At 42.0% G+C, this 26756-nt stretch overlaps 1 protein-coding gene across 1 annotated transcript; it reads left to right on the plus strand.

The window, feature by feature from the left end:
* The first annotated feature begins 1685 nt into the window (after window positions 1-1685).
* TBR1 (T-box brain transcription factor 1) lies at window positions 1686-9627 on the plus strand. Its single transcript, XM_090267643.1, has 6 exons — window positions 1686-2377; window positions 3011-3165; window positions 3531-3652; window positions 4208-4366; window positions 5439-5500; window positions 8579-9627. Exons 1-6 carry the CDS (start codon window positions 1686-1688, stop codon window positions 9435-9437), a joined length of 2049 nt encoding a protein of 682 aa, XP_090123769.1. The 3' UTR covers window positions 9438-9627.
* The last annotated feature ends 17129 nt before the right edge of the window (window positions 9628-26756 follow it).

Genomic DNA, 26756 nt, shown 5'->3' on the forward strand with positions numbered 1-26756 from the left:
CAGCTGGTGATCTGGGTCCGCGCTTCGGGCGCGGAGGGTGGCCTCGCCCGCCGCCAGCTGCCCCATGCGGAGCCGCCCTCCTGTCAGCCAGTTCCTCCACACTCGGTGTGGGCTCTGCGTCCCAGGAAAGCCTCAGGAGGGCAGGTCCGCGGGTGCCGCACCATGCGAAGCCTCTTTGGGTGCCTGAAACCTCTGCTGCTCCTGACCCTCTCTGGTCCAGGGGGAGGCTGGCTCTTCTGCAGAGCGAGTACTGGGAAATTTCTTCCTATACCTGGGGTCGCTTTTGGTCTCGTGCTTCTTATTTGTGCCAACATCCTTTTAAATTGCTATTTTTCTCTTATTTCTCATCAGGTTTTTCCGCATTTTAAATTTACTGGCATGGATTATTTTTCTCTCCTCCAGATTATATAAACATTGCGCGCGCGCTGCCGCGCGCGCGCACACATACACTCACGAGTCTTCACTAACGATCACTGCGTTGATAACACTTCCACTCTGTCTTCCCAGATCAGCACTCCTAGCGAACCAATTTGCACGAGGGCTCGGCCCTCTCTTTTTCTGGCGAGGCTTTTGAACCTGTCGCCAAGCCAGCAGCTCAGAGAGAAGGAAGTGCAGTGAGACAGGAGGGACGCAGGGCGCCTGCCCCCAGTTAGATGCTCTTCAGATAATACGCAACCAAGCTCAGCTCGCTGATAAAATATTTAGTTAAGACCTCGTAAACATCACAGCAAATACATTAAGGCACTTCAGCCCGACAATGTATGATTACTTCAAAGCTTAAAAAGAAGATCATAGATTATCACTCTTTCTGTGCCCACCCAAGAAACCGAACCTTCCAGAGGTGGGTGGATGGGTGGGTGAGTTGCTGCTTTTCACCCCCACTTCTCCCCTTCCCGCCCACTTTCAACGCTGTGGCTCTCAGCAGTAGTGATTTATTTATTTATTTAATGTATTTAAAAGGGGTATGTTTTGGTGGGGATCAGGGAGGACACGCAGGACTTGCTCAGGTGTTGTGTGCTTCTGTATTAACTGGAAAAGACAGACTCTGGAACTTTTACAGGGCGAGAAGAGGCCACCGGCTCGAGCTTTGTATACTTTGCACTTTAAATTGTTACATTCAACAGAATATTTGGCTCATTCAGATCCGAAGTCTCCTAGCAGCGTCGAATTCCCTCCTCCGCCCCTCAGATCGAAAGGGGTGGGAGAGTAGGTAAGAAAGTGTTTAGTAAATTGCATCTGAATCTTCCTAAGGCAGTGGTCACAAAGCTTAAAGGTGACATAACAGTCCTCACATAAAACCAACACACATTCCCCACCCCCCAAGCCAACAATAAAATCATCCCCTTCAATTTGCCATGATCGTCGCGACCAGGAGCCAGGTGATTATCCTAATTAATGTCTATCTAATTAAATTACTGTCAGCAGTTAACCAATGGCAGGAGCCGTTTCATCGGCTGCACAGGCAGCAAGATCAAAAGTGAGCGAGCCTTTTCTGATTGCTGCATAGTGTCAATTGGCCAATCTCTTCTCCCAGGGGGGAAAAAAAAAAGTAAATCAAACCTTTGAGAAGCATTTGCTGGATGAAGTGCTTTCTGTCTAGTGAGGGGGTCTGTGGATTTCTAGTTTATGATAAATAGGACTTTAAAAGCCAGGGACAGGAGGGCGAGTGTTCAGGTTCTAGAGCTATGCAGCTGGAGCACTGCCTTTCTCCTTCTATCATGCTCTCCAAGAAATTTCTCAATGTGAGCAGCAGCTACCCACATTCAGGCGGATCTGAGCTTGTCCTGCACGATCATCCCATTATCTCAACGACTGACAACCTGGAGAGAAGTTCACCTTTGAAAAAAATTACCAGGGGGATGACGAATCAGTCAGATACAGACAATTTTCCTGACTCCAAGGACTCACCAGGGGACGTCCAGAGGAGTAAACTCTCTCCTGTCTTGGAGGGGGTCTCTGAGCTTCGTCACAGTTTCGATGGCTCTGCTGCAGATCGCTACCTCCTCTCTCAGTCTAGCCAGCCACAGTCTGCGGCCACTGCTCCCAGTGCCATGTTCCCGTACCCCAGCCAGCACGGACCCGCGCACCCCGCCTTCTCCATCGGCAGCCCCAGTCGCTACATGGCCCACCACCCAGTCATCACCAACGGAGCCTACAACAGCCTCCTGTCTAACTCCTCACCGCAGGGCTACCCCGCGGCCGGCTACCCCTACCCACAGCAGTACAGTCACTCCTACCAAGGAGCTCCGTTCTACCAGTTCTCGTCCACACAGCCCGGGCTCGTGCCCGGCAAGGCGCAGGTGTACCTGTGCAACAGGCCCCTTTGGCTGAAATTTCACCGGCACCAAACGGAAATGATCATCACCAAACAGGGAAGGTAATGCTACGTTCTCATCTGCCGCTGCTCCAGGCGCAGCTCAGGGGCAAGTTGTGACCGCCGCCGCAGCGACAATTTGGGGTTGGTTCCCTAGAGTTGGCTGGTTTTGGAAAAGGGGAAGTGAGAGGGAGAACCGCAGTGGTGATGTTGGGGTGGGGGTGGGGGTGATCCGTCTCTAGAAAGATGGACCGAGAGGCAGTCCGTGGCCGGAGAAAGGCGAGAGAGAGAGAGAGAGAGAGAGAGGGGGGGGGGGAGAGAGAGAGAGAGAGAGAGAGAGAGAGAGACACAGACAGAGAGAGAGAGAGAGAGGAAGAGGGAGAGCCCCAGCCAGCCGCAGCGAGATGGGAGGGACACCCGGGTACCCGACAGGTGGAAATGCGGGTCGTCAACCTTGCTCTTCACCTGGGCGGTGATACCTGCCGACCCCCAACTCCAGCTCACCGGCCGAACATCCTGACTTTGGCCGCGCTTCTTTTCCTCCCCCAACACCCCTTTTCTAACCCAGCAAACATTCGCTACCAACGCTGTGAGAACAAGTTTTGCTTTGCTATCTGGCGCCACGCTTCTTGCATTTAATCTTTAACATTTATGTTTTTCCCCCTTGTTTTCTCCCTCCCCCCTTAATTTAAATAGGCGCATGTTTCCTTTTTTAAGTTTTAACATTTCTGGTCTCGATCCCACGGCTCATTACAATATTTTTGTGGATGTGATTTTGGCGGATCCCAATCACTGGAGGTTTCAAGGAGGCAAATGGGTTCCTTGCGGCAAAGCGGACACCAATGTGCAAGGCAAGTCCTTCCAATTAACACGTTTTCCTGACACTTATTTAGGTGAGAGTGATTAATTAAAGCCTTTGTGGACTGGCTCGAGAGACTTTTAAAACGATCGCCCAATGACTTCTAAAAGGAAACGAGGGAGATAGGGGGACAGACGGACTGAGCGGTGAGAAGGGGGAGGATTATGCAAAAAACCATTTTAATCATTCCCAGTTAATAGGAAAAAAGAGCGGCCTAAAAAGCCCTAGCTAATGGGCCTCACAGTGGAATAAGGGGTGTGTGTGTGTGTGTGTGTGTGTGCGCGCGCTACATAGTGAGGAGTGGGGAGGACTGGGCAGTGCCCGGGACATATGTAAACAACGTATTTCTTTCTCTAGGAAATCGAGTCTATATGCATCCGGATTCCCCCAACACGGGGGCTCACTGGATGCGCCAAGAAATCTCTTTTGGAAAATTAAAACTTACAAACAACAAAGGAGCTTCAAACAACAATGGGCAGGTCAGTGGCTCAAGCGCTGTTTATCTCTCCCTCTCTCCTCCCTCTCGTTCCTCACCCCTGCCAACATTCAGTTCATTAGTTTAAATCAGCATGAAAAATTGGATACGTTTCTTTGCTTCATTAAAAATACTTATAAAATTCCACTCCCACCCTCAGAAATTATATTAAATGATCTATAAAGTTATTCTCCTCGCTCCCTGCCCAGTTTTTGACTTCGCGACCTAACCAAGTACAAATACTTGATTTTGAGAAGGAACCCCACAGTATCTGCAGGTTGTGAAAATCTTTGTTCCTCGCTAAAGGAGGATGATGAGAAGGGCCCTGAGAATCGGAAGGTCGGGTTCGGTTCTCCTCTGGTGCTAGGGCGATCCTGGCTCCCAGAGGAGCGCTGGCTGCTCTGCCTCGGCTAGCGGGTCACCAGCCTGGCTGGTCCCGCGGTCGTTTAGCCCGGGGGCTCGCTCCTCCCGGCCTCCGCGCGGTTGGCAGCGCGCAGTCCCGCGCACGCCGACTGTGTTAACGCGCCGCCCGGCGCTTCCCTTTCTCTCCGCGGGGCAGATGGTGGTTTTGCAGTCCTTGCACAAGTACCAGCCCCGCCTGCATGTGGTAGAAGTGAACGAGGACGGCACGGAGGACACCAGCCAGCCCGGCCGCGTGCAGACATTCACCTTCCCCGAAACTCAGTTCATCGCCGTCACCGCCTATCAGAACACCGATGTAAGGAATCCTGGCTGGGTGCTGGGCGCGTGGCGGGCGGCACCCGCTTCCCGGGCACCCGCGGGTATCCCCCTGCCATCCCGGCTCGGGCAGTAACAGCAGCAACAGCTGGGCTCTGCTGAGCCTTTTAGACGAAGGGGTAGGGGCCTGCTGCGCACCTTCCCGAAGGATCTAGCGGGTGGAAAAACGCTTCCTGTTCGTCTCCGTTGCGGGTCATCCAGGCCACCCGCGAGGTGCCCAGGATTTTTAGGGCCCCTTCTCTTTGGAATTTTCAATTTAGTTCTAAAACCAGAACAGACTTAAATCTGCCTTAAACAACAACAAAAATAGCGAGCCCTCTTCCTTTTAGAAAACAAGTAGGTATCCCGCTGCATTTTATTATTTTATTCTTGGCAATCTGTGTCATTACCTAATACATACACGTACATGTTTTGTAAAGTCTCAGAACTGATGGCTGAAATAAACACCATTTTTGGGAGGATTCAAAGAATACACTGATTCAGATATGTAAAAACTACAATAAATTAAATTACCGTGGGCTATGGACTGAGTTTTCTAGCTCTTGAACCTCTTCAGAGCATTTGCAAGTTTGCAAAAGCCAAAACTGATTTTTAGATGCAACTTGTATGTTTTCAGTTGTGATTCAGAAGTGACCAACTTTTAAAGAGATAGTGAAACATTTAAAATAGGCAATTTTGGTGATTAATTCAAGTACCCCTTAGAGACTTCTGTCTGAGTAAGTGTATTATGTGTAATAAACATTTAAAAAATGTGCCTCTGAACCAATTTAGAATACATAGGAGAGCTAATTGAAAGCAATGCTTTAGTTTTAGGCATCATTCATATAAAGGTGTTCCTCATAACTTTCACAATAACTTCCTTTTCTTATTTTCCCTCTCTTTCCATCCATTCCCTCAACTTTTTCAGTTAGGGGAGCCTTAATATTTGATGAACTCATAGGCCTTAAGCCCCTATAAAAAGTGGCAGATGATATATTCTCCAAACACCCAATCCTCCTTACAGTATGGAAGGTGAGATCGTATTAATCTTTTTTTTTTTTCTTTTTTCCCAGATTACACAACTGAAAATAGATCACAACCCCTTTGCAAAAGGATTTCGGGATAATTATGACACGTAAGTAATTTTGTATCTTCCTTCTCAAATAGTTGTGGGTTGGGCTCTAGGTCAAAGGTGGATTGTTACGTACCAAGCTTTCACAAGCTACTATGTGTGAAGACAAGGTTGTTTCCCAGGTTTTCTTTCTCCCTTTTGTCGGCTCCCTTTCTCTCCGGTGACCCTGTGTCTTAGCACTTCAATAGTTTTGGTCAAAGGTTTCCTCCACCTATTTTTAGCTTTCTTATGAATTACAGAGTTGTTGGCAGGCCGCAGAGGCTGGCTGGCTGGCAGGGGAAGCTGCCCTGGTTCCCGGGTGCGGGAGTTGTATGTGGCGCTGCAGATGCTCAGCTCAGATTGTCTGTGTCTGAAACCGCCCGGTTCTGCCTGAAAGTGCATGTGGCTCTGGCAGTTGTTACAGTCTCCTTGGCATATGCGACTTTTATTTACCCATTTCCAAGTTTTGTGTAATAGCTTTTCCTGTGCAAGTTTACTATGGACTGCATAAAAATGTGCACCCAACAGAGGCAAATTCATGAGCAGAGCCACTATAACAGTTATTTCAGGCATTGGGGAAGGACCTAGATGCTGTTGCTGAGTATTATTTATAAGCTTTAAGAGAAAAATATTTCCTCTTAACGTGTGTTTCAATCAAAAGTGTTGGTTCCATTTTCTTCAAGCCTCTCTTACCTATCTCCATCTCTTTTCTGTCAACATGCTGTCCTCTGGGGACAACAGTAGGTGTAAACAGTGCTTTCTGTGCTTGTTCTAATATTCCTGCTCAGAGTCCGGGTATAGTGCCTAAGAGCTCAAATAGTGTTATATAGCAAAATCTAAATCTGGATTGTGGGGATTCTCACACTTTTTTCTGACCATAAAAGGGAAGGGTTCAAAAAATTTAATTTCATGGCTTGCATTAAGTGCCTGGGATATAGCTACAAAGTTGAAGATGTCTTTGACTAGAAATAGATTAAATTTATAGAGAGACAGTGGCTGCTTCTATACCGACACCCTCTAATGATAGTTTTATAACAATTGAACTTGTTATAAAATTGAATCCTATACCCATCCTGTGCATCACTCAAAAGTAAGGAAGCAAACTTCACCAGTGATTCCCCAGAATAAAAACTTGACTACTCTAGTCCTCACAATCTAAAAAGGCGGACCCGGCACAGTGGAAATTGTGTGGCCCAGGAGATCAGAGATATTGGTCTCTGTACTAGTGGGTCTTGTAGATTTTGAGCTTTTAATTCTGTGGTGAACATCTGTTCCAAAGTATTTTATTTTGCACAAATTAATTTGGTAATTCTAAGTGGGTTGGGACCTGGATGGGCGTCTAAACTGTATCTTTTATAGATTGCCCCCCCCCTCATTTAAAATACAGTGGTGGTAAACAGAGAAGATTTTTGCATCTTGCTGATTATGTTCCCTTTCTGCCTCCCTCTACCTCTGTTATTTGAAACTGGAATTACATTTCAGGAGAGAAATCTTGTGCAAGAAGCAAAATGGATTTGAGCAGCCACAGTGTAACCCTCACCTGCCACTCCTCTGGCTGACTTCTGTTGCAAAAGCCCTTCTCTTTGGTTGTTAGATCACTATATAGTTTTCACAAAAAGTTTCTTTACCTATACGAATGGATACTTTAGCATTTTAGGGGTGAGGGAAGAATAGACCGGTTTATGACACTCGCCCTTTCCACGGTTACATTGATTATCTGGGCATGGCTAACTTCTGGAGAAACAGGGAGAGCTGTTCGGGAGACTAGGGGGTTGTTTGGCCACTCACCAGGGAATCTCCTCCCCAAAGGCTTAAGGTCTGACAAGAATGAGGCTTCTTTCAAAACAGTCTGTTGATTAAAGATTAAAACATTTATGTGTGAGCTAAATAAAAAGAGAGACATGTGGGTATGTGTTTGAGAAAACACTTCTACCGATCTTGATCCAATCTCTGGTTCCCTCTCAATTCTAATGGGATTTTCTAGGCCTGGGGCCTAGAGTTAATCTTTGATTATTTTACCTAAGGTAATTCCCAGTAACACAATTACTGTCTGGGCAATTACCAATAAGGCAAGTTATTTAACTTCCCCTTGCCTCAGTTTCTTCATCTGTAAAGTGGAGTAACAGTGGTACCTAACTCCAATGATTGTTGTGATGATTAAATAAAATACTACGTGTATAGTCCTAGACAACAGGGCCTGGTACATGGTCAAGTTGTATAGGGTTGGCTATTATTAGTGGGAATTGCTTGAAGGAAGTACTGTAAGAGTTTGCCCCAAAATTTTGAAGTTTTGTGGATTCCCATCTCTCTCTCTCTCTCTCTCTCTCTCTCTCTCTCTCTCTCTCTCTCTCTCTCTCTCTCTCTCTCTCTCTCTCTCTCTCTCTCTCTCTCTCTCTCTCTCCCAATAAGGGAATCAAAAGCTGGGCAGAGAAGGTCAGAGTAAACAATACTTTTTTTTTTTTTTTGGTAAAATAATTTTATTAATTGTTGACTTTGTTTCCAAGTAGTCATTCTTGTTTGTATTGGTGGAGGTGGGGGTTAAAGGATCACAACAAGGGAAACAAGACAGTACCGTTCAGGCTTTCAGCAGCCATCCTCAGGTATCATAAGGCTGGTGAAGGCCAGTTTTTATTGATTAGTACCTGGACGGCCCACAGGTGTGTCAAAAGGAAGCCAGGTGTCTTAACAGGGTGGAGGAGTGGGTACCTTGTTTAGAAATTTGGCTCCCACCGCAGAAGAAAGGCCCACCGGGAAAATAGCATCTTAGTCCCTGGGTTGATCTGCCATACTGTGTACATTCGCTGCTGTGCTCCTCTCTCGTCCCCCTGTGCGCTGGGAGAGTGAGAGCAGGGGACGATGGAAGCCACCCTCTTTATCTGTGTCATTCTATGGTTCCTGAATAGACAAATTGGTCCCTTTTTAATTACGATTTCGGGGAAGATGCAGGTCTGCGACTTTTTGTCTGTTTCCATCCTGGATGGCAAGTTACAGAGAGAAAGTGTGATTGTGGGTGAAAAGTGGCAGCCTTTCCTTCTGTCTCCCCAAAGGGACCTCTGCGCCACCCCTCGGTTCTCTCTTTCTCTCTCTCTCCTTCCCTCGCAGGATCTACACTGGTTGTGACATGGACCGCCTGACCCCCTCACCCAACGACTCCCCGCGTTCGCAGATAGTGCCCGGAGCTCGCTACGCTATGGCTGGCTCTTTCCTTCAGGACCAGTTCGTAAGCAACTACGCCAAGGCGCGTTTCCACCCGGGAGCGGGCGCGGGCCCCGGGCCAGGCACGGACCGCAGCGTGCCGCATACCAACGGGTTGCTGTCGCCGCAACAGGCCGAGGACCCGGGCGCGCCATCGCCGCAGCGCTGGTTTGTGACGCCGGCCAACAACCGGCTGGACTTCGCCGCTTCGGCCTATGACACAGCCACAGACTTCGCAGGCAACGCGGCTACCCTGCTCTCATACGCGGCGGCGGGTGTGAAGGCGCTGCCCCTGCAGGCGGCCAGCTGCACAGGCCGTCCGCTTGGCTACTACGCCGACCCGTCGGGCTGGGGCGCGCGTAGCCCTCCGCAGTACTGCGGCGCCAAGTCGGGCTCGGTGCTGCCCTGCTGGCCCAACAGCGCCGCGGCCGCTGCGCGCATGGCCGGCGCCAACCCCTACCTGGGCGAGGAGGCGGAGGGCCTGGCCGCCGAGCGCTCGCCGCTCCCTCCGGGTGCAGCCGAGGATGCCAAGCCCAAGGACCTGTCCGACTCCAGCTGGATCGAGACGCCCTCCTCCATCAAGTCCATCGACTCCAGCGACTCGGGGATTTACGAGCAGGCCAAGCGGAGGAGGATCTCGCCCGCCGACACGCCAGTGTCCGAGAGCTCATCGCCGCTCAAGAGCGAGGTGCTGGCTCAACGGGACTGCGAGAAGAACTGCGCCAAGGACCTAGGCGGCTACTATGGCTTCTACTCGCACAGCTAGGACGGCCCTGCCTGCCCGGCCCCGCGCCCCACCGCAGCCGGGACCCCGCCAGCCCCTCACAGCTCTTCCCAGCTCCTCCTTCCAGATCCCGCCTTGCACATCCTCTCATTTTATTTGACCCTCGATTACTGTCTGCAGCAAATAAGTTACAGGTCTCGAAGTGTGATTTTAACCTTTTTTTTTTTTTTTTTTTTTGCACTACAGTTAGCGCACAGACCTTCAACTTTGCTGTAAACCTTTCGGTTTTCCTACTTACACTCCATCTGTGAAGTTCCACTGCTCACACTCCTCCTCCCCCTGGTCTTTTTCTTGCCCCCTCCTTCTATTTCTTGTAAGGAAACTCTTCACCTTCAGGAGACCTGGGGCAGTCTTGTCAGGCAGCAGCGATTCCGCATCTTCAGTCTCGGCCTCCCCATTAACCAAAAGTGGTTGACTCTAGAACCTGGACCCACCCCGCGCGTCCTTTCTTATCCCCGAGTGGATGAGTGGATGGATGGTAGGGGTGTTAATACTTTTAGTGGAACAAAGCCTGTGAAATGATTGTATATAGTGTTAATTTACTGTAACGAATGACTAGTTTTTATTCTCATCGTCAAGGCACAAAACCAGTTCATGCTTAACCTTTTCATTCTTTTCCTTTTTCTCCGCCCACCTATCCCCTTAAAAAATTTTTTTCTTGTGAGATAATTAACAATATTCTAAGAGGCTTTGGAAACCTGAAATACTTGATCGATAATAATGAGTTTATCATTTCTCAATCCGTTGCATGAAATAATTGCTCTGATCCCTAATGCACACAAATAGCTAAGGAGAATCCGACCAAACACCTGCAAATGATAGGTGTTTGTTTATAGGCAGGCCCATTAAGTGGCATGATGCCTGCAAAGCAAAGTTAACTGGAGTTATATGTTTTTCCCTCTTTCCTTCTAAACAGAATAGCTCAACATAGCAATATTATTTTGCCTTATTTGTTTTCCCCCAAAGTGCCAAATTCCTTACTGGTCTGTGCAGGTGCCAAATATGCTGACAAACTGTTTCTGAATATCTTTTCAGTGCCCCCTCCACCTTTATATGCTGTAAATCTTTGTAATGAATATTCCACTAATGATATAGATGACCGAATTGTTGGTAACTATAGTGTAGTCTAGTGAAGATGAATTGTGTGAGTTGTATATTTTACTGCATTTAGTTTTGGAAATGATTTTCCCACCACCTAGAAACAGCTGAAATTTGAATTCCTTGGGAAAACACTAGCATTAATGCAAGTAAGACTGATTCCCCCCATTCTAAGTCTTGTTATATTTGATAAGGAGCATTTATCCCCCTGGAAATAGATTAGTAGGATTTCTAATGTTGTGTAGCAAACCTATACTTTTTATGTATTTTAAAAATAATGTGAAATATGCATATACACAATATTCAATCTAGATTCCAGTCCATGGGGGGATTTTTCCTAATAGGAATTCAGGGTCTAAACGTGTGTATATTTTGGCTCTTCTGTAAATCTAATGTTGTGATTTTTATATTTGTTTTGTTTTGTCTGTGGACTGAATAATTTATACAAGTACACACTCCATTGAGAAACGTTTTGTTTTTTTGCTTGTTTGTATCGTCTGTGTATAACAAGTAAAATAAATCTGGTAAAACACTTTGGTGTTTGAACGCAGTTTACAGTTTGAAAATAATTTAATTATTATAGGCAGTTAGTTGTAAGGGTTAAGGAAGAATGGCCTGTCTCCACTCCAGTATGGAGCAGTCTTTTGAATGGAAACTGTATCCCACTTCCCTCTTAAATTTGTTTTATAGCACTGCCAGTAATGCCTTTTTTCCTTCTTATTTACATCTACTTAGTTCCCTATGAGTCATTTCACTTTGTTGCACTCGTATTTTTTTTTTTTTTTCAGGGAAATTTATGCACTTCATCACGTCTGTCTGATCTCGCTGAAGTTGGAAATAATTCGAGCAGGAAAAAGGAGGGTCTTTAATAAGGAGTTAAGAATTTCTTTAAATTCCACAAAGTAAGGCGTGAGGCTTTGAGCAAGAGTAGGGTGTAATTTAAATACATGCCAAATTAGGCTGTTGACCGCAGCTTTAGGCAGAAGTCGAAAATTCTGGTCTTTAAGTATGGGGCCTTCGAGGCGAGTGGCGAATCGGTAAATGCAAACACAGGATGGCCTACATTTCTTTCGAGGAGGATTTGGGGGTTGGAGAGAGGATGTTAAGCGGGGTTGGAGAAGGGAGACCAACCTGTGAAAGGGCAGTTTTTAACCACTTAACTTAAAAACTTGATTTGGGACATATTTGGGGGGCACTGCTCCATCCTGTCTACCGTGGTCTTGTGCCAATCCTGCCCAGGCCAGAACCTCATCCCCGGAGAACAAATGCAGAAATGTGGACCGTCCAGCTTGGGGGCGGGGGGGTGGGGTGGGGTGTTGCTGCGAATCAGTTAAGAGTACGCAGAGTTCTGCCTTTATCTCGTGGAGAAGCCGAGAAGCGGTTTTTGTACTTTGTCTCCTAAGGAAGAAAATTCAGGAAAGAGGTGGAAAATGGTTCAACATTCTTGCCTGTTCTTGGCCAGTCTCAGTTATGGGACTAAATTTACCATCACTAGATATTGCCCTGTTTCACTTTTGCAATTCGACAGATTCAAAGAGGCTTCAAAGTTCCAAGTGAAATGAAAATTAGAGGGGGTGGCGAAACCGATTTGCCTTCCCTGGACAGTTTCGCCACTAGACGGCGTTCCGCGGAGTTTTGTCTGCCACCTAGAAAAGCGATGACTGATTTTCCTTTGTGTTTTTCTCCCTTCCCACACCTAAAAACTAAACAAGTGGACGAAAAGTACAAAACATGGTGCTTGGGTAGTGAGTGAAGTCGAGCAGTGTATTCTTGTGATGCCCCCACTGGGGCTGGGCTTCTGCGACCTCGCTGCTCTCAGCCTTGGAGGCGCACGTGGGGAGGGGAGGGCACCCCGACCGAGGCCGGAGCGCGTGGGGCTTGGGGGACCGGGAGCGCGGCCCGGCCCTCCGAACTCGGGCCACAGGCACTGCGAGCAAAGGTGTCATGTGCGCGAGCGAAGCTTTTAGAAGCATAGATTTCACAGGAACCTGGTGACTTGTACTGAACGACGCACTTCAGCTGCTGTTAGGAAGTGCTTAAAAAACTAGGGAGGTCGTTTCCTTGGCCGCTGTGCCACCATCTGCTGTGTGGACTGAGTCAGCGCGAGGTAAATTTGCAGCTACGCTCTCCTCTCGGAGACAGTGTGCTCTCCTGTCCCTTTCAAGCATTATCTTTTCTCTTTGCTTTCAAGAAGTCTCAGGTGTCTAGTGAAGTGACACTGTCCATGTGTCTGAGAAGCTGCTGCTGTTCCAAAGAAATCAAGAATTAGGATTTGGGAGGGTCGGTGGGAATCAGAGTGCATGTCCCGGTTTAGATTTCGAGTTGCTTTTTCATCCCCGGGAGGGTAGAGGTCAGGTTGAGGACTGGGAAAGACGACGATTCCTCCCCGTTAACTGCAGAGTTCCTCAGTTTTCAAAAGGGGGAGAAAAAGGAAAGGGAGCGTGCGGCTAGCACCCATGTCTGGCTCATGCCTTCCTGCTCCTCACAGTCCGCGCCATCTTAACTCATTTTCCATCACCCACTCGGGGCCGAGCGCGCAGCGGGCAGGCGCTGCTCCAGCCGAGGGCTGCACTCCCAGCCCCGGCCTTAACCTTCGAGAGGGCGCCTCCGGTCGGTGTCCACGAGGGACGAGAACCGAGGGAGCCGTGTCCTGGGGTTGCGGCCCGGGCTGCAGGTCCGCCCTGCTCTGGCGGGCGAGGCCGCAGCGTGGCCCGGGCCTAGGGCCGTCAGGGCGCACTGCGGCCCAGGCCAGGGGGCGCGGGCGTCTGCAGGAGCTCGGCCGCGAGTGGGGCCGCTCCGGAAGCCTGGCCCGCCGCGGAGCCGGGGCCGACGCAATGCGGCTTCGTGTGGGCTGGCGGGCGGCTGTGCCAAGGCCGTTCGGGCCGCGTGTCCAGGCCGGGAGTCCAGGTTAGGGGTCTAGCCTGGGAGTCCAGGCAGGGATCCAGGCGGCGGGTCTAGACTGGGAGTTCAGGCCCAGGCGCAGGCCCAGGCCCAGGGTACAGGCGGTCCTAGGCCCCGCGGAGTGCAGTCGAACCGGCCCCAGGCCTTAGCTCCGGCTGAAGGGCGCGGCCCCATCGTCTTCTCGCCTTCTGCCACATAGGCAAGACGGGCAATCGACTAAGATTTCGGGGGTGAAATCTTTTTGGGGCCTAGCCGATACCGAACTGTTTTTATTTATTTTTTTCAAAATTCTGGTTGTTTCTGTCTTTTTAGCAGTGACTTACATCTTCAGAGCTCTTGAAATGCAGAAATTTAGATCTGTAGAGAACTTTCTGAACCCTCTTATCTCCTGCAGTCACATTTTCTTATAAATCCTACTGCTGAAACTCTAAGTGACCACCTTTTTGTAATGTTAAGTATTTATCTTTTTAGCATTGAAGCCTTCAAGGATGTCCTACTTTTTGTTTAGGGTGCAAGCTAGGAACAAAAGCCTTGTTGAATACAGACCATTTATATTAACAGGAGAACTAAAAACTCTTCATAGTCATATTTGGGCAAGTGTTTATGGTCATAGGTGATTTATAAAATGCTCAGCCTGTCCTTAGGGGCAATCTTTTTCTTGTGTGTATTATTTTATCACGTAGGCATTTTAACCACGGGATAGGAAAAAGAAAAAAATTACCGCGGATTTTATGACCTTGTGTGAAAAAATAAAAAAAACATTCTAGATTTCCCCAGAGGAAACAGCAGCAATTATTATTTTTAGAGAAACTTACTTATGAAGAAGTTAGCAACTTTAAATACCAGTGATACACATTCAATTCTAAAAGTATTTAATTTACTCTGGTATGTGGGCAATTGCTTAATGAATTTTAATATTTGAAAGAGTAAATTTTAGCCTAATATCAGTAAAATCACTATTTTAAAGGCAGATGAGACTTATTTCTTTTAGATTTTATTTATTTTTAGAGAGAGGGGAAAGGAGGGTGAAAGAGAGGGGAAGATACATAGATCGGTTGCCTTTCCCCCACCCCAAACTGGGAACTTGGCAGGCAACCCAGACATGTGCCCTGACTGGGACTCTAACCTTGGTTGGCAGACAGGCACTCAGTCTACTGAGCCACACCAGCTAGGGCTGGGTGAGACTTTTTAAGCATGTTAAATGTACATGGTTTACTGAAGTTGCATTCTGAGGGCAAGATTTACTTTTGGACAGTCAGATATTCTTTTGCCAGAGTAACAAGATAAAATAAGAGTCTCTTAGGGAAGATGGGGACAAACTAGGCAAGATTTAAGGCATTGGGCTTGGTTTAATTCAGTTGCTTTGGGATTTGTGTGCCTTCCTGGTTCCTGTCTGCATCTCGTAAATTAGGCTGCAACATACTGAAAAATATATTAACTGGCAAGGAAACCCCACTGCTTTCACAATAAAGTAAACTTGATGGTGTACAAGTCACTGGTCTCATCTGAGCTGATTATATCCACATGCATGTATTTTACACCCACAGTATGGTTTGCAGCAGTGTTCAAGGCACGGCATGAAAATTTTGGTTTGAATAGTTCCATTAAAGCAATAAAAAATAAAACCATGGCTTAATAGACCTTCTAGTGACAGCCCCGCATCTTACTATGCTAACTCTGAAATAAATATGTAATCTAGTATTAGGAACATGGCATTTAGAACACCCTTGCTGATGATATTTAATTTAATAAACATACTAACTGTGACATTATTAATGCAGTAAAGCTTGTACAACAAGCTGATTCTTTCAGGCTGTTTGACCTATTACTTATCACGAGATTCCTTATAAACATATCCTGTGATTTATAGCTAGAACTTTATATTAAAATGATTTTGACTTTCAACTCTTTAAAAAGTATCTGCATGACATGGCACTCACTTTATATACAAACCATTTTTACTTAGGTGTCGTGGCACACATTTTATGAGGAGGAAGAGGGAATTTAGGAGGGGAGAGCATCTCTAGGGATATGTCTCTGGTCATTTTAGCCAATATAGTTATTTTGTTACAATACCAGTAGGAGAAAGGAAAAATATAACTTAACTTTAAGTTAGGGGCAAGGATTATACTTACTTAGTATACATATATTTATATGGTTTATATATAGTTATACTACATTTTAAGGAATGGCACGTTAATTGAACTTTCTGGTTGAAAAATAGAGCAAAATAAATACTGCTTATATTAGGTTTCATGCTTATGTTAGGTTTATTTAGGTATTGGTTTAGTAGATATCTTCATATCAGCAAAAATATGCTATCTGAAAAATTCATTTTATTACAATCTTATTTCAGGGTTTTAATAATAGAAAAAAGTCAACAATGTTCTCAAACTACATGTTCTTCCTAGCTCACATTTCAACTTTTCCAAGTTCTTTTATTTTGTCATTCCTTGTATGAGAAGGAAAGCATTATTCAATCCTAGGATAATTCAGAGGCAATTTTTTGGTTCTCAGTTAATTCAGTTTCATCTTAAAAGTTCAAATTTAGCAAAGCACATGTTCCCTTGTTCATGCCAAGTGTGATAAAAACTGGCGAAAAATAAAAGCATTGCAAACAAGTAGAGCACTGCACTTCACTGCTTACTATACAGGCCACAACATTTCTAGGTCTGATGTCACTGCCTGCTGGGCTGTCACTGGTGGGCACAAGTAAGGCTGCCTTTGAAAGTTGATGGTTGATAGAAAGCACTACTGTTTCAGATACGTATTTAAATTGAATATATGTTTTAAATACCCTCTGTAAATAGTGATATGCACATCCGTGAACATTCAAACATTTGCTGTCTTCTGTCAAGAAAAGGTGATTCTTTTTAGGCTCCAGGATATGGATGTGTTCTCCCTCTGTATTGGGAGATATTTATTTTGACCATATCTAAAAATGTGAATTAGCAAAATCATCTCTCCCTTTGTCAAATTATAGGCTACTTTGTGGAATTGTAACTTTCTTAATAGTTTAACCTTTATATATATTAACAATATTAAGCTATCACATATATATTTTAGGTTTAACATTCTTAAACTTCAATGAATAAAATATACCTATGTGTTGTAGCAATTCAGGTTAGGCCACCTGAATCAACAGTGACATTTTACAGTAACTTTGCAGTTTTTGTATAGATTTCTGTTATTTTGAATGGCTTGCTCAATTGGGAATTTATGAAAGACCAAATAATTATTTCTAATTAAAAATGTTTCAAAGGTGGTTAGTAGTTTTATAACCTGTGTTTTTTAATTAAAAATTTATAATTTTGGATATAACCTTATCAAATCCTTTCACAGTTTACTTTATATTTTGTTCAAATAAAATCTTTTTTCCCCCCTACCTGTCTTAATTTGCTATATATTTTTAAAACTTGACTATGTTCTAAATAATCCTTAGAGCCCACTCACCTTTGGGATTCTCCCTCTTAATTTATGCTCACATTCTGCTTTGTTCCTGTGGAGAAAGTCAAAGAAACATACTGACTTCCTCCTCAACAAATTTGTTCTTTCCTCCTCCAACTCTTCTGTCTCCCTGACGCTCCTTTTGCCCTGTTGACTCTCTAGCCAACAACCTTTTTTAAAAAAACTTGATCCATTTTTTTCCTCATGCTACCACCTTGAACCTGAATCTTTATAAAATCTGTGCCCAATTCATCAATTTTCTTATATTGGGCCAGAATTTTTATGTTTTCCCCAATAGCAATAGTAAATGTAAAGTTTTCAGGACAAATCTCAGATGCAGTATGTCTTTTTATTTAACCTTTCCCACATTGCTTTTAAAAAATGTGTTTCTTTTTTCTGTACACTTCTATAATCACTTCATCTCTCAATATTTACTTTATTCTGTTATCTTTTTGTTGTATTTGTGAAAGAACAACTTATTAAATATTTCATGTCTTATTGGTATTTCTGTTTCCTTCCATACCCATAACATTCTCAGCTATGTTAGGCACTCCATTTATCCCAGCTCTTTTGTACTTAAGACCCATCTATCAATGCTTTCTTTGATCCATTTCAATTTAGCTTCCTCATGTGCACAGACATCAACATTTTTCTTACTACGTTTACCAGTTTACTCTTAACCAAATGTAATGGTCTTATTACAGACTAATCTTTATTCTTTTAGCTATTTAAAAATCACAATTAGTCTCTTGCGTCATTCAGAATCATGGATTTTGTAATTCACTTTTCCTTCCTTCTTCCAGATTTTCTTTCATGGGTTTCTCTCTTTGCTTATTTATGAAGTTTATAGCTTCCTATAGGATTGCTTTTCAAAGGGTGTGTTCTTGTATACCTTGCCTACGAAAACTTGGTAGACATGTGTAATGGAGGAATGGGGTGGGAGAAAGATCTGGTACCAGTTTTATTAATATATTCCCTCCACTCTGCCTAACAGCCTTCCCCTACTTGACAAGTTCTCATTTCTTGTAGCCGGATACAATTTAATTGACATGCTGGGCTTTTCTATGTGTCCTTTCTCGAACCATCTGATACCAACTCATGTTCTCCTGGCTTTTAATCTAAGTTTAACATAATGAAGCTTAAAATGAAGTTTTAAAAATTTAATTTTTCTTAGTTAATACTAACAATGCCATTAGGAGATTGCAATATGAAGTATACATGCCAATGCCATTAAGAAGGAAAGGTTTTTCTTTTTTAATGACTATATAAGTAATTGTGTGTAGTATATCTTATTAATAATACCACTATCAGCCCTTTCTCTATATAGTTACAAAAAACCAAAGTTTGGAATCTGAGAGATTCAGGCCTCTCATACCATGAGAAACAGTTCTACTTGCATCACCGCTTCTTTGGGAAACTTGCTTTTTGTGAATTTAAAGTTACACAGATTTTTATTTCATTTCCAATATTATTCTCTACCGTAATCTTTCAAAATATAAATATGTACGTGTGCGTGTATGTATAGCACCACTGACCATAGCACCATGATGAGACAGAGAACAAGAACATAAAGTTAATAAAAGCAAGTGGTGAATTTTTGATACTCCTTAGATTCTGCTGCCCTAGATACTGTCATGCTATGTGCTTTTTTGAGGACCTCCTATTGGAGCCCGAAGTAGCCTTTTAACTATCTCTTATCTTTGAAAACCATTCTCTGCTTTCAAGCACTAGAATCAAGAGTCTAAATTAATCACGGAATTTGTACTCAGTATACTTTCCATTTGAGTAAGAAGTTGGTGAAAATGCCACCATGTTCACATAATGTAAATGAAAATTTGTAGTTGGTGCAATGACTATTTAATATGTAACATTCCTGCATGACATTTGTTTTGAAAATATAGGTCTCAAAGTAGCCTGACTCCTAAGGCATAGGAGGAAACACTGGGCACAAATAAGACACTTTATGTCTGATTTTCAATGTCCTCATTTGTAAAATGAAATTATAATAAAATCTTTCATGTATATTTCAGCTTTAAAAAACTTTTGTGGACCTCTGCTTTTTTATAGAGTTTGAATTCAAATGTTTCTCTGTAAGGAGATTGCAATATGAAGTATATATGCCAATGCAAAATATTATCCCCATTCGATACACTGATCATTTTTCTCTTACATGCAATTTAATTGAAAACAAAATTCTGATTATGATCTGGTAAGTTTATTTCATGATTCTCTGATGACAGTGATTCAAAGTTTGAAAAATTGTTATTTGACTAGCCTAGAATATCCTTAGTTTCCTCTTTTTTTAAAAAAGTATATTTTACTGATAATGCTGTTATAGTTGTCCCAATTGTTTTCCCTTTGTACCCTCCTCCTGGTACACCTCTTTCCTCCAGTAGTCCCCCCACCCTTAGTTCATGTCCATGGGTTGTGCATGTAAGTTCTTTGGCTTCACCCTTTTCTGTACTATTCTTAACATTCCCCTGTTTATTTTTTGCCTACGAAGTATGCTTCTTGATCCCTGCACTATTTCCCTTTCTTCCCCTCCCCCTCCCAGCTGATAATCCTCCAAATGATCCCCATACCTATGATTCTGTCCCTGTTCTGGTTGTTTGCTTAGTTTTTTTTTTGTTTTTATTTTTTTAGACTCAGTCATTGATAGTTGTGAACTTGTTTCCCCATACCTATGATTCTGTCCCTGTTCTGGTTGTTTGCTTAGTTTTTTTTTTGTTTTTATTTTTTTAGACTCAGTCATTGATAGTTGTGAACTTGTTGTCATTTTAATGTTCATAATTTGGTCTTTTTCTTAAATAAGTCCTGTTAACATGCTTTTTTCTTGCTGCTTTTAAGATTTTCTCTTTATCTTTAACCTTTGGCATTCTAATTATGATGTGTCTTGGTGTGATCATCTTTGGGTCTAGCTTGTTTGGGACTCTCTGTGCTTCCTGGACTTGCATGTCTATTTCCTTCACCAAATTAGGGAAGTTTTTCTTAATTCTTTTTTCAAATAAGTTTTCAATTTCTTCCTCTTCCTCTTCTTCTTCTGGCATCCCTATGATCCAAATGTTATGTTTAAAGTTGTCCCTGAGGTTCCTAAGCCTCTCCTCATTTTTTTCAATTCTTATTTCTTTATTCTGTATTGGTTGCCTGTTTATTTCTCCTTTTGTTCCAAATCATTGATTTGAACCCTGTTTGTCTTCCCTTCACCATTGGTTTCATGTGGATTTTCCTTTGTTTCACTTAGTATAGTTTTCACTTCTTCTCTTATGCATTTGCCATACTCAGGAATGTCTGTTAAGTCTGTGAGCATTGTTATCACCAGTGTTTTGAACTCTTCATCTGTTAGGTTGGCTACCTCCTTATCTTTAAGCTTGGCTATCTCCTCATTGCTTAGTTCTCCCACTGGAACCTTGCTCTGCTCCCTTTTGGCCACAGTGCTCTGTCTGCTCATCTTGACAGGGTCCTGTGTTTGCCTCTGTGTCTTAGGTAGAGCTGTTGAACCTGTTATGTTTTAAAGGGCGGGGCCTTAGGTATTCATCAGTACAAGACAACCTGTTTCACCATGTTGTGATGCTGTGTATGGGGGAGGGGTCTGAAAGGGAACAATGCCCTTGCTCAGCAGTCACCCCTTTTCTAGGCACTTTACCTGCTTTCCTGTGGGACTGGTGCCCCTCTAGCTGTTGTCTTGGTTGTGGTTCCCAGAGTGGGTGAGTTTGCTGATGTTTTAGAACTGTGTGGGCCCTCTAAACAAATAGACTCTGCTGAGAGACCAGTAGTTTCTTCCTCTGCCCCAACTCCCACTGGTTTTCAGTCAGAAACACTGAGGCTTTGTTTTCCCTGGTGCTGGAACTGTGAGCTGTGCAGTCTGGTCTGCGGTTGGGATTGCTCCCTAGGTGTCTCTCCTGACTTTTATAATGTGTGAGTGTGCTTTCTGCCAGCCAGTCACAGCCACTGCCTTGCTGCTGTGACCACCTCCACACTGTATCTTCTCTGCCCCAGCTCCCTGGCTCTGCTCCTTCTACCTGTCTGGATGAGTATTACTTCTTTATATCTTTGTTGGACTTCCATGCAATTAAATTTTCTGGTAGTTCTGGTTGTTTTTAGTTTTGAGATTGATGTAATTCTTCTTATGATTGTGGAATGAGATGAAGTGTGTCTACCTATGCCTCCATCTTGGCCTGCCAACTTCACTCCCGAATTTTTATCCACCACATGAGAGACCAGCCCGTTCTGCATGTGCCCCTCCTACCAGTCTGGATGGATGTTATCAGACTTCCATTCACTTGATTTCTGATGGTTCTGGCTGATGGTTATTCTATATTTTAGTTGTAATTTTTATGTGGTTATGTGAAGAGGCAAGCTGTGTCTGCCTACACTGCCATCTTGACTGGATCCCAGTTTCCTCTTATATCTCTACATTTTTAATTTTTTTTTCTAGAATAACTGAATATACAGTGAATCACTTCTTATTTATTTAATACACTACCTTAATGTATGGCTAAAGGATGTTTGGATATAAAGATTCAGAGACTGTCCTTTACAATGTTCTTTCAGTTATGATTTGCAATTTAAAAAAATCTTTAAGTTCTCTTTCTTTGAGATTGCTCTATTTTATTTAAGACTTAATATTATTTATTCTTTTTTTCAGATACCGAAGACATTTCTCTCTCTCTCATGCACATACACATACTTACTCCAAGCATATTGATTTATTGAAATAGAGGTCACTTTTAATCTTGGTAATAAATAGCCCTATACTTTACTGGTGTGGTTCTTTGCATGGACTACCTCTTTCCCTTTTTTGACACAAAGGCACAGCTGGATGGAGGGAAGAGAATAGCAGCAACTTCTCAGATACTTTATTTATTAAATTATTGATATATATATGTATGTATATATATATATTTTAGAGAGAGAGAGGAAGGGGAGGGAGAGAGTGAGTGAGTGAGCGAGGGTGCTATTAAAAGAGCTTGAGATGCTTTTCCACTCCATTCATTTCTGCATTCAGTTTTGTATGTGTTCTGGCCCAGGATGGAACTGCAACCTTGGCAACCTTGGCATATGAGGTATAGGGGAGACTGCTATAATCAACTGGGCTACCAGGCCAGAGCCAACTCAGATCCTTTAGATGAGTGGCTTCACATTAGAACCATCAAGAGAGCTTTTAAAAATTCTGTCACCCAGATTCATACCCCACCTCAAACAAATCAGAATGTGGATGTCAGGTGGTGAGAACCAGGCATCAGTGCTCTTTTAGTTTAGCCACTATTAACCATGGTGGCAAACTAACTTTGGTAATGGCAATTTTCTTAAAAAATAGAAGTAAATACATAGATTTAAAAATAACTATTTTCAAGTAACTTTCTATTTTTTTCCTCTAAACATTGTGACAGTCTGGTCATGTTTTAGAACAGAATTTATCTCCTTAACTCTAAGAATAAAGCAACCTGAAGGATACTGTCTTCTCACTTTCTGTGTGAAAGAAGCATTTGTACTCCTCCTCCAGCTTATCATGATTAAAGCATGATAATTAGTGCTGTTTCTGGAAACTGTACAGTCATCCATAAGGTAGCCTTTATCTTGATAGGCTGAAATTGGAAGGTCCTTGGAAGTATTGCATGTTTGACATCTGATGTCATTCTCAAAAGAATAAATGCCAGAGTATCCAGAATAGTCCTAATCCATGGAACAAATACAGAATTATAGGGTGAGAAGTCAGAGTAGCAATGCCAGTCATATATCATATTTCAATTTGGTTATGGAGGAATTACCTCCAAAATATGTCAGGTGAAAAAATTTCTTCTTCTTAATACAGGCCAGATACAAGCAGCTTACTTACTCAGAGAGCTTCGCAGTCCATGGCAACCTACCCAGTCATTCATTTTGAAGTGGTTGCGTCCATTTGAGTCATGATGTAAACATTGCCCAGCAAACTGGGCCACAAATAAATTTACATATTTGATAAGTTGTGTATTCAGTATATTGCAATAGAAATATCATAGGTACTCTGTGTTTTTGTTTCATTCAGATTCAGATTCCACTTCAGTGTGGAATTATTATTTTTTATTATTATCCTTAGGAAAAATAAGTTAATATGAATTAATCTGCTTATCTTCTGCATAATCTTTATATGTTGAAACATACAATAACTAGAGGATAAGATGAAATGAGATCTGTTTGTCTGCTGAGAAATATCATTTAGAATATAAAAATTCACCAGCTCTAGGACTCAAAATGGTTAAAACTCAAGAGTAAAACAAGAAAGCTTGGTTAAGTATATTTTGGGGTTTGCTACTCTTCAAGTACTAGAAAGGTCCCAGTTTTTGTTATGTACAAACATTTCAGTTTGCCCAATCTTTAGAAATCTGCAGGTACTTGGATTTAAAAATAAAAGAGAATCATCAAGAAGGAAATTTGAAGTTATTGACTCTACTTATTTTTTACACTACCCAACTCCCTAAATGCAATATTTCATCTGTGTAGGAATTAAGTATTTATTAGTGTTCAAGAAACTAGGCAGTCATCTGACCATGGCTTATTATAGCTCACTCCTAAATTTAGAAGTGTTCCCAGATGAAAAATGGTGAAGGGAATAGGAAACAAATGCACAGTTTTTAGTTTACTCCCTGTTTTGGATTTTATTTATGTTTTGAAACTAGATTTCATTTTACTAATCATACTGAATTGACCCTTTTATGAGAGTTAAGTATGGTTATGTTAGAATTTTTTGAGATTTCCAATATATTGGTTTAAATTATACTTCTTTTGTTTTTCCAATTAACATACTTTGTAGAAATGATATATAGTCAATGAAAAAAACTCAGACATTTCCTATTTCTGAATTATCTGTGTACATTGCTTCTCACTTGCTTCCATCTGCCAATCTTTTGATTACTTTTATTCCTTATTTTTACTAGATATCAAAAAAGGAAAGTTTATGGTAAAAATGAAATCTGTTTATCAGTGAATACAATTTGGCAAGAAGGAGGATACAAATATTTCTAAAATGAAGTATTCAGACTAATGAATTTTATTTATCCTTGCTCTTTTTGCAGTCTTAAACTACAATTAAATGAAAGATTTTAGTTTCTTTTATTGCAAACTGAAAGCAACATTTTAATAGTTCATTTCATAGAAACCCTAGTGAATATGTATTTACCAGGTAAACTTTATAGGATAGGAATACCTGAAGCAAAGCTCAGGATTTCTCTGCTATTATTTGGAAAGCCTCCCTGACAGATCTCCAAACTCATTGTCTGACCAGTCCTGTTTTTTTTCCCTGTGGATCCCCAGTTGAAAGAAGAGTAATAGTAGATACCCATTTCATGTCTCTGTTTAGGGTTATTGTAGTTCGGATGGACTACCTTTCTTTCCTTTTACCACTGGTGGCACTCACAACTTTGAGAAATGAAAAGTAGCTCCTTTTCACAGAATGGGGATTCTTTATCTGATAAAGCGACAGAACAAGAACGTTTATATTAAATCTGATTATTTTAATTTAGTAGACCTTTGTTGATTGTTCACTTTCATAAGCCTTATAAAAGGCACCACGGAGGTTGTGGGATGGACTAAATATGGATTACCTGTGATTTGTGAAGTGACTGTATTAAAAGATAAAAAGTGTTGAGTGATGAATTCTAGAAGAGAAGCACAGGGTGTGATTACACCTGGCTGAGGGGATCATGGAATGATGTGCGATTGTGATATGTGTTGAGCCTGGACTTGCAGAAATCCAGGGACTGAGAATGCATTCTGGACAGGGAAAAAAAAAAAAAATCATAAGCTAAGTCAAGGATGTAGAGAAACATTAGGAAACAGATAATAGTTTTGATCTTAGGAAATCAAGTGGGTAGAGGAGATAGTAGGAAGGTAAGCTTAGAAAGGCTGGGTACCATATAATGGAACACTTTGAATGTTATGACAGACTGGGCCACTGATTAAATGGAAATAACTCGATTAATTTAACTGATTTTTACTATGAATTCTATTAGAAAAAAACATGTCTACTGTTGTGCAACATATATTTTTCACTTAACAATAAATTCAGGCTGTATTTCTATGATAACTGTACATATTGATCTCATTCTTTTTAAAGATCTTTACTATTTACATATGCATAAACTATACCTAACTAGTCCTTACTGATGATGTACATGCAGTTGTTATTAGGTCTGTGCTATCTGTGCTATTGTAAAAGTGCTACATTGTACATTTATCTCTGTATACTTGTGTTAGATAGCTATGGGATAAGTTCCCAAAAGTGGAATTTCTGGGCCAAAGTCTTTCAATTTACAGTTACTTCATAAGTATATGAGTATTTGTTTCCTTACCCTCTCACCAGTTCCAACTGTGTCAGTACTGACATAATTAAAAGTTGGATCATACTGATGAAATTAAAAATTGACATCTAAAATGGGAAAGTATTCATTAACTAGAGAACATATAATTTAGGAGGATGTGTAATTCTGGAGTAAGAAGTGGTGTGACAATATAATAGGAAACTTATAGGAGTAATATTATATGTCCTTTTAGGTTGTTAGTTTTACTTAAATATTTGGGAGGAATAAATTTTATTTTCATTTTAAAACAAGCCAAAAATTTTGAAGGTAGACTGTAGAATATATACACACACATATATATGCACATATATAATTTATTTTTATTAGTAAAAACAAACATTTATTCTATTTTATTATTAAATAATGTATATGAAAGCATTTTGCATATTGGGAAGTGCTATACAAATTTAATTACTGTGTTGACTAACCACCTTTATAAGACATAAACTCTCTCTTCATTGCTCAACCAAGCCATCAATATATAAGAAAAAGGAATTGAAAATGTTCATTTATTCAAATGTTCTGATAGAAATGTAGCATATACATATTGAAAAACATCATGGAGTAGAATTTAGTTAACACCTACTTTTCTTCCTTTTTCAGTTTCAGGTGTAAGCCAACTATTACATTGCCTTGAATAAATTTAAATTTTTTTTATACATATTGCTTTTAATTAAAAAAGGTCACAACTTTTTATTTTCCAATTACAGTCGACATACAATATTATTATATTAGTTCTAGATGTATAACATAGTGATTAGACATTTATATAACTCAGAAAATGATCACCCGGTAAGTCTAGTACCCACCAACCTGACACAGTACATAGTTTTTACAGTGTTATTGACTGTATTCCCTATGCTATACTTTACATCCATGTGACTGCTTTTATAGCTGGCAATTTGTACATCCCTTTACCAAAAAGTCACTTTTTTAAACTTGCTGCATCAAATAATTTTTATTATAGTTACCATATAATCTACACTACAGTTTTGACTGGTAGATTTATAGTCATCACATAATTGACACTTTTTTTCACTGGTTGATGAACTGAAGGGAACAATAGCTAATTCATTTTTAAGATAATTCATTCAATAGAAAAAAGCATTAGGAAAAGATCATGACTCTTCAGTCTCTTTAAGGTTCCCAAAGAAAGAGGCTGGTGTCTTTATACTTTAAAATATTTTAACAACACATCTTTTTCAAAGTGCAATGATATGCAGAGTATAAAACATGTGAATGTGGAGGTGCTCAGTTGAAGCAGGGTGAGGTCCCTAGGCTTCTGATCACCAGGCCTCTCTCCCTCCATTCCTCCAGTGACATCTGAGTTGCCCGCAACAATATCTAGGTTATTGGGAACACAGTACAGGAACAATACTCTACTGGGCAGTTTTGGTGCCTCTGCTTTTGAGGAGGCACCAGGAGAAAACTCCTAGACTGCTCAATGGGTTATTGCATACTATAGTTTTTCTTCGGAGATGGTAAGTCCTTAATTTGATACATGAAATTCTAAAGGCCC

Source organism: Furipterus horrens, unplaced genomic scaffold (assembly GCF_987537825.1).
Source record: "Furipterus horrens unplaced genomic scaffold, mFurHor1.1.pri manual_scaffold_1, whole genome shotgun sequence".
Classification (NCBI taxonomy): Eukaryota; Metazoa; Chordata; class Mammalia; order Chiroptera; family Furipteridae; genus Furipterus; species Furipterus horrens.